Here is a 13,772-nt window from a genome sequence, read left to right on the forward strand (position 1 = left end):
AGCAAGACAGGTTGCTCTCTCAAGGATCAATCTCTTTTTGAGATATTTGAGGTATCTTTAACTTCACTCTGTCAACTTAAGGTTGATGTTTGAAGCAAGCTGTAGGTATTTGTCAGCTTGGAATCAATAACTTAAAGAGATGAAGAATTACAGAAAGTTATGTGAAAACTGAACTTCATCATTCTTATCTCCGACTTGAAGACAATGTGGTTTTCAAAAGGGCTGATAAGATCGTGCGTGCACAAGAATAAAGATAAGGCTTCAACAAGTTATTCATTTATTATTGTTAACCAAACATAATAATTATTATATATACATATTAAATTTACCAAATATAATAATAATTTATACCTAATAATCTTTTAGATAATCTATTTTTATAGTAATTTTTTATTTTTAGTAATAAAAGATTACCCAAACTAAACACTCTCTTACTGATAATAAAGGTAGTGAAGATGCTAATGAATCACATAAGCCAAAGTTTGTAGAAACCTTTGTGGCATTTACCATAAGTATGCCAAAAATATTTGATGCCTTGATTGGGGAAGAGTTTGATAATTGTGGTGAGTTTGATAAGAAGCTTTTGATGAATCCTTGAATGTAAGTTTGGCGAAGAAAAAAGTAAATTAACTAAAAAAATTTCTTTGTTGATCAAAGATCTTTCTAACAAGTAATTATTGTTTGATAATACTATTAAAGAGTTTGGTCTCGTTAGAACTACTTTCGAATACAAGACAAATTAAGCTAGATGAAGTATTAAGCCAAGCAATTATTGTTGGATTCTCTTTTATACTGACAATGTGTTTTTTCTTTTTAAAAATTATGGTATGATATTTCTTGTTATGAACTCTAGAGCTTTACAATCTTATACTAGTACGGTGGTTTTGACTCTTGATTACATAATTAATATTAGCACTGATAATGTGTGGTTTCTCTATTCTGTCAATTCAATGGAATTATGCATCAATAATAGCTCCTTATAAGGGCTTCTTTGCAAACGGTGTCAAACTAGCTTTTAAATTAAAAATTTTGAAATTGTAAATAATCATCAATCACTTGGGATTGGAATATTGTTCCCCATATATTATATGTAAAAGTGTTTACTATCCTTTATAATTTTAACTCATTACATACTCAAATACATAGCGTTGTTATTATTTAGTTTGTTCGTTGTGTTATGGATACATTAATTTTACAAAGTGGTTATTTTCTCCAATTAGTCATTTTTCATAATATTCTTTCAATTAGTTCATTTGTTGTGTATTTGGTCTCTTGTTTGTTCTAAATACATTTTCGTTGTAATTTATATAACTTGGGTGAAGATGTTGATGTCATATTTATTAATAATCTTGTACTTTGACAACTACAATGGATATTTTATACATGCCCAAATCGTAATTCAAATTAAACCAAATCACAATTTTTTAGTCTAATTTGATTTAAGGAGCAAAATTATTTAATTTAGTTTGAAATTTTGTTAAATTATTTTTTTAGCCTGTTTTGGAAAATTTCCTAAACTAGACTTGTACATACAAATTTGATGAAATAAGTTAAATAAATAAATAAATAAGAGAGAAAGTAGGATCCTATTCGGTTATTCAATCTCTCCTTGAATTTTTAGCCTGTTTTGGAAATTTTCCTAACCAAGACTTGTGGAAAATTTGCTTGTATGGGAACTTGTATCTCCCTCTAGGACCATATAGGAAAGACTTGAATAGATGATGGAAACCTACTCAAAGTGTGTACAGTTGCGGTCCAACATATCTAGCAAATATAATCACCAAATTTTCAAACTTTGCATACGTGGTGGATAATCCACCATATATAACAATTCACTCTATTAGTAAATATTAATTTCCAAGGAATACACGAGAAAAAGCAAAGAAATTGAACCCAGGGAAAAATATACAAATAACTTCCAACTCTGTGAGAAGAAAGAGTCTTGTTGCTTCATGTCAACTGCGATGGCTTTTTCCTCTTCTCAAGTGAAGTATGATGTTTTCCTCAGTTTCAGAGGTGAGGACACTCGAGACAATTTTACCAGCCACCTCAAAGACGCGTTGTGTGGGAGAAAGATTGTTACTTTCATCGATGATCAACTTGTAAGAGGAGATGAGATATCACCATCTCTTTTGAGTGCGATTAGTGGATCAAAGATTTCAATCATCATATTCTCGAAAGGTTATGCTTCTTCTACATGGTGCCTCCAAGAACTTGTTGAGATCCTCAATTGCAAGAGAATGTACGGTCAGATTGTGATTCCAGTGTTCTATCATGTAGATCCATCAGATGTAAGGAAGCAAACAGGGACTTATGGAGATGCATTTGGCCAGCATGAAGTAAGATATATGGAGAAAAAAGAGATGTTGCAGAGATGGAGGAATGCTTTGACTGAAGCAGCCAATATATCTGGCTTTGATTCAAATAAAATCAGGTTATCTCGAACTTATATTTTTTGTGTGGCTATGAGATAATTCTTCTATATAAAAACCACTTTTAATTTTGAATGATGAAATTCAAGTACAACTTTTATAAATCCAACCATACAATTGAACCTGATTTGGTTCTTTTAACAAAATTCCATTTCAATTGTTTGAAAATAGCTTAATTTATATAAATCAAACTTCCCCCACATTATTTATCTTAATTTATTTATTAATCAAATTATTCTTAGATTTCACGCTATACCTTTTTATTAAAATGCTATAGCTTTTTGTTACTTTATGTTGTACGTAAAATCAATTTTATATATCAACATGCCATATTGGCAACTTCAGATAACAAAACTAAATTATCTGAAGTTGGAAGGAGCGTTTTTAATTGATAACCAAATTATTATCAGTTTCACGAAAAAAGTTGTATTTCGATAAGTTTTATTTAATATATGCATAAGCTTTCCTTGGAAAGTCCAAACCAAAATTGGGCTCTTGGAATCCGACTTTGTCTTTATTTCTTTTTCATTAATTTATTGATAAGGTTATTGTTGTCTTTACCTTTTTGTTTCTAATGTAGGCCTGAATCGAAACTTGTTGACACAATTACTGAATGCATTTTGGAGAGTTTGAATGATAAGTCTTATAGCGATAATAAGAAATTGGTTGGAGTAGCAATGAAGATCCACGAAATTAAATCTTTATTGTCTGATCAGTCAAGTAAGGTATGCAAGGTAGGACTTTGGGGTATGGGTGGCAGAGGCAAGACGACTCTTGCTGAAGCAGTCTTCAATGAAATCTCAAGTCGATTTGAAGCTTCGTATTTTGCTCGAAATGTTAGGGAAAAAGCATCAAGTATAACTCAACTCCGTCATATAAAAAAGGAATTTCTACATGCAATATTAGGAGATAAACACCTTGATATAAAACACACATTCACTAAAGAAGGGCTTGGATGTAAAAAAGTTCTTATTTTTTTTTATGATGTGACAGATTCAAAACAAATAGAAGAATTCACTGAATGTCCTAAAGTCCTGGGTTTTGGAAGTCAAATCATTATAACCACAAGGGATAAACAATTGCTAACAATTTGTGGATTGGATGATTCTACCATATATGAGGTCAAAGGATTAGATAGCGTCGAATCTCTTACACTTTTTAAACAACATGCCTTCAAAAAAAACCAACCAATTGATGAAGTTTACTTGAAGCTTTCAGAAAGAGTTATACGTTATACAAGAGGTTTGCCTTTAGCACTTAAAGTTTTGGGTAGCCATCTACTTGGTAAAGAAGAACTTATTTGGAAAAGTGCACTGGATGATTTACAAAAATCTCCGTGTGGGGGTATCCAAAAGGTGCTTAAGATCAGTTACGATGGATTATCTGATGAAGAGAAGACTTTATTTTTAGACATTATATGTTTCTTTAAAGGATGGGATAAATATCTAGTTGGTACCTTCAGTTCACATTCTAGAATAAGAGATCTTGTTGATAAAGCTCTTATATCTGTTTCATTTACCACAATAGGAATGCATGATTTGATTGAAGAGATGGGTTGGGAAATTGTCCGACAAGAGTCAATTAATAAACTTGGCCAGCGCAATCGATTGTGGTATCATGATGATGTATATCATGTATTGAAAAAAAATCTGGTAAATATACATGACATTAACTTTCAATTTATATGTTATTGTATATGGGATATATTGAAATATTTGAACTAGGAGTGTATCTTTTTCATTTTTTCCTATAGAATAGTTAATGAAGTAATGGGTTTCGAGTTTAGAGGTATATCATGTTATTGTGCTCTTAACTTGTCATTTTATTTTGATCATAGGGAACTGATGAAATAAGAGGCATGCTCTTTAATATGGTTGAAATGACGGAGATAGACTTAAAGTCTCATGCTTTCTCAAAGATGACTAATTTAAGAGTCCTGGTTGTAAAGCACATATCTTCGAGAGACAATAATAAGATTCATGGTTTTGACAGCATTGAATTTGATTTCACAAAGTTAGAATGCCTCTGTTGGAATTATTACCCCTTCAAATCGTTGCCTTTGGAATTTGATCCTGATAACCTTGTTGTACTTAAGATGCAAAACAATAATCTTAAACGACTATAGACGGGTAGCAAGGTATTTGTTGATTTCATTTGAAAATTCTCTTTCATAAATTTTAAATATTAGATTTTTTTAATTGCGTTGGTTATTTCTTTTTCCTGTTACAAAATCTTGCTCATTTAAAATACATTAACCTAAGTTACTCAGAACATCTACTTGAAGTCCCAGACCTTTCAAAGGCTCCACATCTAGAGCGGTTGATTCAAGAAGACTGTACAAGTTTGGTTGAGATCACTCCTCCATCTCGGAATCTCAATAAACTTGTTGAGTTGAATCTAAGAAATTGCAAAAGCCTTATCCGTCTTCCAATTCGCATTCAATTAGAGTCTTTAAGAGATGTTATTCTCTCTGGTTGCTCTAATCTCATCACTGCTCCAAGGATATCATGTAAAATGGAAAGATTGTGTTTGGATGGAACTGCAATTAGAAACTTATCGTCTTCCATAGAAAGTCCTTCCATTCTAGTTGAACTGAATCTTAAGGACTGCTTAAGCCTTGAAAGTCTTCCAAGCAGCGTTTGTAATTTGACATCTCTTCGACGGCTTGATCTCTCTAGTTTGTCAAATCTAAAGATGGTTCGAGAGTTCTCACCTAAGATCCTAGAGTTGTATTTAGATGGAACTGCAATAAAAGAATTGTCTTCATCGATTGGGAAAGTATCATCTCTGATAAGATTAAGTCTTAAAAATTGTTTAAGCCTTGAAAGTCTTCCAAACACCATTTGTAAGTTGAATTCTCTGAAATATATTTGTATCTCGGGTTGTTCAAAACTTGAAAGATTGCCTGATGACTTAGGAAAGTTAGAGAGCTTGGAAGGAATCGAAGCTAGTGGAATTACTGTTAAAGTGCTGCCTTCAGTTATGGCTGCTCTATCAGCTTTGCGATTTTTAAGGAGATTAGAGTTGAATTACTGCAGCATTACAGAGTTACCCAATAATATTGACAATCTGTCCTTACTCGTAGATCTAGAATTGGAAGGAAACAATTTTGAGACCATCCCAACAAACATCATGAACCTTTCGAAGTTACAAAGCCTTAACATAAGGTTTTGTGATAGGCTTCGATCCTTACCAAAGCTTCCACGCAGCATAAAAAAACTTCTGGCAGATGGTTGCAAATTGCTGAAAGAATTATCAGTTTTGACAAATCTAATAACTCCAGGACCTGATAGAAGGACACTGAACTTGTTCAATTGTGTCAGTCTGGATTGGGACGCAATCAGAAACATTTTAATTGGTTCTATATTGAATACGTTCTCAAGTAAAATTTACCGCTTCGCATATAAGGTATCATTCTATCTCTCATTTCCATATGATTTCAATTTCTTTTTCTGATCTGAAGGAAAAAAATGATGTTAAATCAGCAATTTTAGTAATAACCAGTTTTATGTAATGTATTAGGTATCTCCCAAGCGAAAATCTGAATTTTGTTACCCTCAATCATTTGTGGTCAATCTTGAAGCTGGAATTTGTTATCTTGGAAGTGACATTCCGGAATGGTTTAACATTCAAAGTAGTGGATCAGTTATTCCCTTCCTACAATTTGGAATTTCTTACCCTGCTGGAAGTGGCATTCCAGAACGGTTAAACATTCGAAGTAGTGGATCATTTCGTCTCAAGCGAGAAGTTGAAATTTGTTACCCTGGAAGTGACATTCCGGAATGGTTTAACATTCAAAGTAGCGGATCAGTTATTAAGTTACCACAAGGTTCATTCAATGAGAAGGTTCTGGATCTTGCCTTTTGTTTCATTGTTGAAGTCGAAGATAATTCTGATCAGTGTAATTTCTTTGGTGTTAGTAGTTCGTTGCGACAGACTGGCCCTTATAGCGACGGTGGTGGCAGTGGTGAACAGACTTATCTTTTGACCAAGTGTGTTAAGTCAGATCATGTATTAGTGATATATGACCGCATTATATGGGAGATATTTCACAGAGAAGATTTTAAATTCGCTTGTGATAAGGAAGCCATTTTCTCTTTCTATCCCTCATCTAGTTTTAGATTTACAGAGAAAAATTGGATAAAAAATATAAAGAAGTGTGGGGTTCGTTTATTGTTCACTGATGAGTTGGAGGAAACCATGAAAAGACCAGAATGTTCCATCTATGATGACGAACGTGGATTTAAATCTTCAAATTTCTATAAAGGCAAATCCAGCTCAAGGTATGTAATTACATAACTTACATATATATACACCTTCTTAACTGCGTATAATTATGTAATGCTTTCTTTATGTCTATACTATTTTCATGCTTGTGGCAATTTTTTTTTAATTTTTTAATTTTTTTTCCATATAAACCAATCCAAATTTTTTTATTTCTAATTTTATTTACAAATCTCTCAATCTCACTTCTTTCATTATATTTTCAATCTCATTTTATCTAATCAACTTTCTTTAAAAAATTATCTGAATTTGTAAATAATAATTTTGTGTTTATAATTTTATTCTCATTTTAATTTTGCCATTACAGAATATGACAAATAGATTCAATGTTAAATGAATCAAATGTCAAATAAATTCAGAAATTTAGATATTCAGAACGAGTATATAAATAATATAGTATATATATTTAATTTATATTTGTAATTATACAATATGTAAATTAATTTATTTGTACTATGTTATAAACTTATAATATTTTTTATTATATAACCACGACCTTTCTCCATCACAAGTGAGAGATTTTAAATAAAATATTTGAGGTACTGTATTCGGTTTTAATAATTGAAAAATAATTTATATTTAAAAATTTTAATTAAAATTTTTAAAAAATTGTTTAAATGGGCTAACTCGGCTTGAAGGCCTATTATTATGTGGGCTTAGGGTGACGTGTATTTGGAATTCTCATAATTTAAATTTTTAATTTATGATTAGTGTTGTTATTAGTATAATCATGAACTCAATCTTTAAAGAAATATATGTTTTTGATCTCTTTCACCAACCATGTTGTCGCAACTCAAAAGACAATTGGGGCCTTCCATAGTCAGCCAACCGCTACCGGACTGCATGACCGAAAAAGGTGAATTGGAGCGTCTGCCGAGGGAAGTGCTCAAGCACAGGTATACCGACAATGGTGAGCTGGAGGTTTTTGTTGCCTGGAAAAATTTATCAGAATTTGAGAATTCATGGGAGCAGTACACTGCCTTCAAACAAGCTTTCCCACAATTCCACCTTGAGGACAAGGTGCCTCTCGATGGGAAGGGAAATGTTAGGTCTAGAATCTATGTATCACGCAAGAGGAAGAGAGCCCAAATGAAGGGTACACCTGGCAACTTGAAGTTAAAGATAGTGGCAGAATTAAATTAGCAATAAAAACGCTGGAGATATGAGCGGCAATCAAAGTAGGGAGCTGGTTGTTGGAAACAAACACAAAAGAGAGGTGTCAGTTCTGGAGGAGGAAGCAAGCAGAATTAAGGAAAAGTAAGAGTATGAGGGGAGAGACTAGGCCTCTCGAAAGCCTGCAGTTCAGTTATTTTGCTTATTGTTGTTTCTGGGTATTTTTTGCATTTTGCAACAAGAAACAGATCCTGAGTTCATTTAAGTACTAAAATTGGTAATTTGACTTTGTAATGCACTTCCAGTTAATGAAGAAGAATATCTCTTTTGTTCTTAGTTGATTTGGAATGTTATATTATTGATTTTGTATTGCCAATTTTTTGTTATGACTGTTGTGATTGGGCTGTGGCATGATGATGTTGAGTATGTATTGCTGGAATGAAGTTGAGAGCAGTAAGGAGTAAAGAGTATTATTGCCGTGAAACTGTCTTTACCTAACAGAACTAAAAGCTTGACAGCACTGAGTGTCTTTTACGAGGGAAGTTTGCTGCTGGAATTGCTTCAGGTACCTATCACCATTGTTCCGTTAATGTTTTGTTTATAAGTAGATCAAATTTCTGTATTCTTTTAGCAAAAAGGTGACCATCAATATTTATATAGTTATCTAGAGATGACAAGGTGGAAATTGAATATATATTAAAATTTCGAAATGTTTGGTGTAGACGATATAATTAAATTGTTATCTTTTAAAATATGGTTTCCTGTTAAGTAATCTTACATGTATGTGAATTGGTTTGATTTATTTCATATATCAATTGTTTGATCATAAAAATTTGGATGTGAGAAGTTCTGCATTGCGTGGAGTTCAACATGAGGGAGAGTTTAATCCATGTCTGGATGATTTCAACCCAAGTGCAAATGATTCTGATTTGGATGAATTTCCTCAAGATTGTTGGCTCAACAATGGATGTGGCAGCCACAACTATGCTGAGCCCTAGAGACAATGATGGGGCAAAAGATAATGTATGTTGCTGCATAATTTTATGATGAAGATGGATGAAAACTAAAGAATTACAATTATATGAGAAGGGAAGCTGCTGGGGTACTAATCTCTGTTCTAACCAAAGAAAGCATATTTGAATTCAAGCTTAATATGCACTTGCATTTGGCTGTGTGCTTAAGGACTTGTATTATGTCTATTATTTGGATGCTTTTATTTATAGTTTTATAAAATTGAAGCAAAGATCAATGTTGTTTGCGTTAATATAATGGATGAATTTGATATTAGAATTATTGATTGGGGGGAAAATGATATTTAGGTTCATGTGTGAATTGACGATTTTGTATGGATACTCAAATCTGTCCATTTAACTTATATTGCATGTTGGTTATCAAATAATGGTAGCTCATACTTGAAAATGTATTAACTTGAAGTTCCAAGATCAATTAATTGGTGTTTCATTATAGGCGAACATATATTTTTGTCAACAAAATAAAAGAAAATGGTCATTTCAAGCACAAAACTGTTGTTTTATGTTTCATACAAAACAAAACAATCATTTTAAAGATTTTGTTGTTGCCTATTCCAGAATCTTTATAGTTGTTCCAAGAATAAATAGGTCATTCTAGGGAGAAATGAGGGTATTTTAAGTATGATGATTTATGGAAAGTAGAACAGGAACAGAAATGAGCTCCATCCAAGCAAAACAAGAAAGCTTGGAGGAATGCCCATTCTATTGGCCCAGTTTGCAGAATTTCAGCTAAGGTAAAATTTTATTTTTGATGCCACTATAGAAAGGAAACTCTAGATTATTGATTGGGGGGAAAATGTTATAACCTAATGTGTATAGCTTAGATGCCACATATAAGATTTGATTTACATGAACAAATATAATTATGCAATTTTTATCTGCATAATTTATACAAAAGTTATAAAATATTGAATTAATAAATTAGGGAGTATAGAAATATTTAATAGGGAAATTATTAAAAATGGCCAAAATACCCTCCCACTAAGCAAAATTGCCCAAATTCACTATTCCTAAGCAAAAATGCCAATGACTTTTTCTAAAATACCAAAATTACCCTTCCTCTCATTTATATAAACCTCCTCACTCACTATAAGGGGTTAAATGAAATTTTATTAAAATTAGGAGGTATTTTGATAGTAAACATTATAAGAGCATTATAAATTTCTCAATGAAATTTTAGGAATAAATAATTGAAGGGTCAAATGAAGCCAAAAAAGAATCCACATGCTAAAATGGTATAAACAAGTTCACATGTGTTAGTTATTGGTAAATATATCAAACTTTTTTCCGAATTATATAATATAGACAACTTATATCATTGATCAGCCACTTGCACAACTCTACCACAAGCCGCCAAAAACTGTCCTTTGACTTCGACCCGATGAAGTAGACATCATGTGCGTCGGAAGTCGCAGCTCTGGTGTACCACGTGAGGAAAGATTCCTCACGCTTTGAGGCAGAGGATAAAATGGTCCTAAGTTATCGTTTCGCCCTCCCTTTGAGTAGATTTGTATACGGGGTGCGAACCAGAGGACCCTTCCAGATGATCCGACCACGTGCTGTACGAATCAGCTACATGATCCCAAAAAACAATTAATTCATCATTCATCCTACGTAACAATTAGCATTAATCGATTTATTTTACCTTCTTCATGTATGCGGGAAGAGGTTTAGCTGGAGAATCCTGAATCACGGTCAAGTCCACCACGCGTGCTCGCTCGGCGGACTAAAAAATTGTAATTTTGAACATCTCAGTGACCGATATATATGAATATTTATATACTAAGTATAATTGATATACCTCAATATGGATGGCCTCGAAAACATTCTCCTGGAAGTCCTCCCCCTGTGAACCAATATCTACTATCTTTTTGGTCGAGCTCGGGATATCAGCAAGTAACCATAATCGCTCGTCCTGAAAGAGTCAAAACATCATTAAATAAACAATATAATTGAAAAGACAAATCAATCAATGACATTTAAAAAAAAAAGCTAACCTCAACTTCCGGAGAAGGTGTTCGGGGAGAACCCTCGATGGATAATATATCAATACCGGTTTCCTATATGCATGAAAAGGACAAAATGGTAAATGATATTTCATATAAAATATAATATCACATCTAAAAGTCGATATCATGTATAATAATTATCATACCTCAAGTGGAGGATCTGAAGAACCTATATGAGATCCGACCGGATGGCCTTCATGAGGAAGACCCTATACGAATATATATACCCTATATTAATCGATAACCGAACAATCATAAAAATAAAGTTTCATTGATAAGTGACATACCTCAGCTCGGACAGGTGATGCAACAGAAGGGCTAACCGGTGCGTCCTCTTGGCGACTACCCTAAGATAATAGTAATAATAACTTAATTAGTGACATTTCATATATAACAATACAATAATATAATAATGACATTTAACAATAAATATAAATTTAAAATGTCATACGGACCTCGTGTGGGTGATGGGATGGTATTGCGGTATCAATGGGGGATGTCGGTCAGATATCGTCGTCCCTCTCCTGTACGAATGTAATAATAGTTGCCAGAATAATAACACTGTAGACATTTTTTATAAGTAATAAATTAGAAGTGGTTTTACAACCTGAGTGATAGGGGCTGGATATGTACGCGTGACAATGTCCTCCAAACGAGTCATATGATCCTGTAATCGAGTCATCTGGGAAGAGATATCGTGGTGAAAACTTGATATCTCACGTAAAATCGCAGTACCCTAGTGTGCTAATGTAGCATCTAATGTAGAAATACTGGGTGATACGAATGGGGGACACTGCTCGGTGGCATGATGGGTAGTGCGGTCCTCCACTCCAAGATGGTCCTCCACTCTAGGATGGTCCTCTACTCCAAGATGGTCTGTCGTCTGTGGGCTCTAAACTACAGGGGAACATATAGGCTACTCCATAACAGGAGGCTGAATAGGCTCCTCATGTGTCTCAGAAGTCTCAACGAGTACAACTGAAGGTCTTGAGGCTGGAAAAGCCCTGTCTCTAGTCACGGTCGGAACCAAAGAAGATGAGGAGGAATCAGCATCGGGTAAACCGGTATACTCACGAATCTCAGCGTACCATGGTAAACCCTCCTCGATCGATGATGGACGAAGAGGAAATGTGACATCCTCCTAATGATGAAGATATATAAGTCAAAATAATTGTAATATATAATGAATTAACCGACTTATTAATTAACTAGTACATACCGGATCACCAGTGAAAATACGACCTATATGAGTCCAACTAGGGACATCTCGCGTACGCTACCTAAACATCCGTGGGGACAAATAGGGATCAACAAGGTCAATCCAATCGTATAACATGTCCAGAGTCTCATATATCCAATACTGCAATATAATCATTTACAATTTAAATAAATCAATTCATATTTTTTCAAATTAATATATATAATCAATAAATTAAAACTAACCTGAAATGCAAAAGGAAATTCGTAGAGGTTGTATCTACGTATCTCAGGCATCCATTCGGAGCACACTCTGTCACTCGCCTGTGACATAGACTTGTATGTCATCTGCCACACGGGGACACCCTAGGGGTAGGAATTAAACCCGTTCAGATGATCGACTAATTGTAAATACTCTGAAGACACATTCTTTCATCGATCATTCCCTAACAAAACCATGTGAAGAACATATAATAAGGCCATCTTGACAGCATCAATATCGTCATCCCCCCATGGCCTCGACAAGAAAACACGCTCTAGGTCATGATACTGCACCTTCGGACAACCTCGAAAGTACGTATCTCTGATCCTATGTCTGGAGGAGCGAGGAATATATGAAGAGATATCAATGCGTCAGCTAAACGAAAGACCCGTCACCAAAGCAAACTCAAACGGGCTAAAACGAACATCAACCCCGCTAATCCTAAACCAAAACTCGTCTCTGGCAGAGAATCGATGTAGCTGTCGCAATAGAAATGAATGAACGAATATACCAGAGAATTTGGTCTCGGGTAAACAAAGAAGATACCCGAAACATGTCCTCTCAAATAGTCGTAACTGCTCCGAGGTTAGTGTAGACGTAATCCTAGATAATGTTGTGCGTTGTGCACGACATATCAGATCTCTCCGAAAGTGTCTGGACTCATCGGGGATTCGTAGCTCACTTTCAACACATCTTCTTTTGTGAGAAATATCCTATGAAAAGTTACAAAATTCGTTAGTCATTCATAAATAGAAAATATGTAAACAAATGTCTTCATGGAAAAATCATAAAAAGAAAAAAAATACAAAACAATAAAAAAGGTGATCGCAAAATTTTAAAAATAAGATTTCAGGATTGTAAAACAGTTAAAAGGAAAAAAAGGAACTGAAATTCGAATTCTAAAAGTTTAAATACCCTAGAATGGCAACAATCGAAAAATTCTTCGAAAATCTAAAAAATACGAGTCGATATATTGTAAAATAATGAAATTCAAAAAACGAAACTGAAATTCGAATTCTAAAAGTTGAAATACCTTAGAATGGCAACAATCAAAAAATTCTTTAGAAATCTGAAAAATACGAGTCGAGATATAGTAAAACAGTAAAATTCAAAAAAATAGAATTGAAATTCGAATTCTAAAAGTTGAAAAACCCTAAAATGGCAACAATCAAAAAATTCTTTGAAAATCTGAAAAATACGAGTCGATATATCGTAAAACGGTGAAATTCGAAAAAACAAAATTGAAATTTGAATTCTAAAAGTTTAAGTACCCTAGAATGGCAACAATTCAAAAATTCTTCAAAAATTTGAAAAATAAGAGTGAAGATATCGTAAAACGGTAAAATTCAAAAAAATAGAACTGAAATTTGAATTCTAAAAGTTGAAAAACCCTAGAATGGTAACAATCGAAAAATTCTTCAAAAATTTGAAAAATATGAGTCGA

The 13,772-nt window shown here is 33.5% G+C and overlaps 1 protein-coding gene and 1 long non-coding RNA gene across 2 annotated transcripts; both read left to right on the plus strand.

The window, feature by feature from the left end:
* Positions 1 to 1,964: 1,964 nt before the first annotated feature.
* On the plus strand, positions 1,965 to 7,859 carry LOC123203441 (disease resistance protein Roq1-like). Its single transcript, XM_044619798.1, has 7 exons — positions 1,965 to 2,434; positions 3,013 to 3,287; positions 3,426 to 4,084; positions 4,270 to 4,445; positions 5,252 to 5,840; positions 5,955 to 6,715; positions 7,517 to 7,859. The coding sequence occupies exons 1-7, from the start codon at positions 1,965 to 1,967 to the stop codon at positions 7,857 to 7,859; spliced, it is 3,273 nt and encodes a 1,090-aa protein (XP_044475733.1).
* A 277-nt stretch (positions 7,860 to 8,136) lies between these two features.
* LOC123203612 lies at positions 8,137 to 9,093 on the plus strand. Its single transcript, XR_006499323.1, has 2 exons — positions 8,137 to 8,394; positions 8,677 to 9,093. It is a non-coding gene; the product is annotated as an uncharacterized LOC123203612 (long non-coding RNA).
* Positions 9,094 to 13,772: the final 4,679 nt, after the last annotated feature.

The sequence above is a fragment of the Mangifera indica genome, chromosome 19 (genome assembly GCF_011075055.1).
Source record: "Mangifera indica cultivar Alphonso chromosome 19, CATAS_Mindica_2.1, whole genome shotgun sequence".
In the NCBI taxonomy this organism is placed as follows: Eukaryota; Viridiplantae; Streptophyta; class Magnoliopsida; order Sapindales; family Anacardiaceae; genus Mangifera; species Mangifera indica.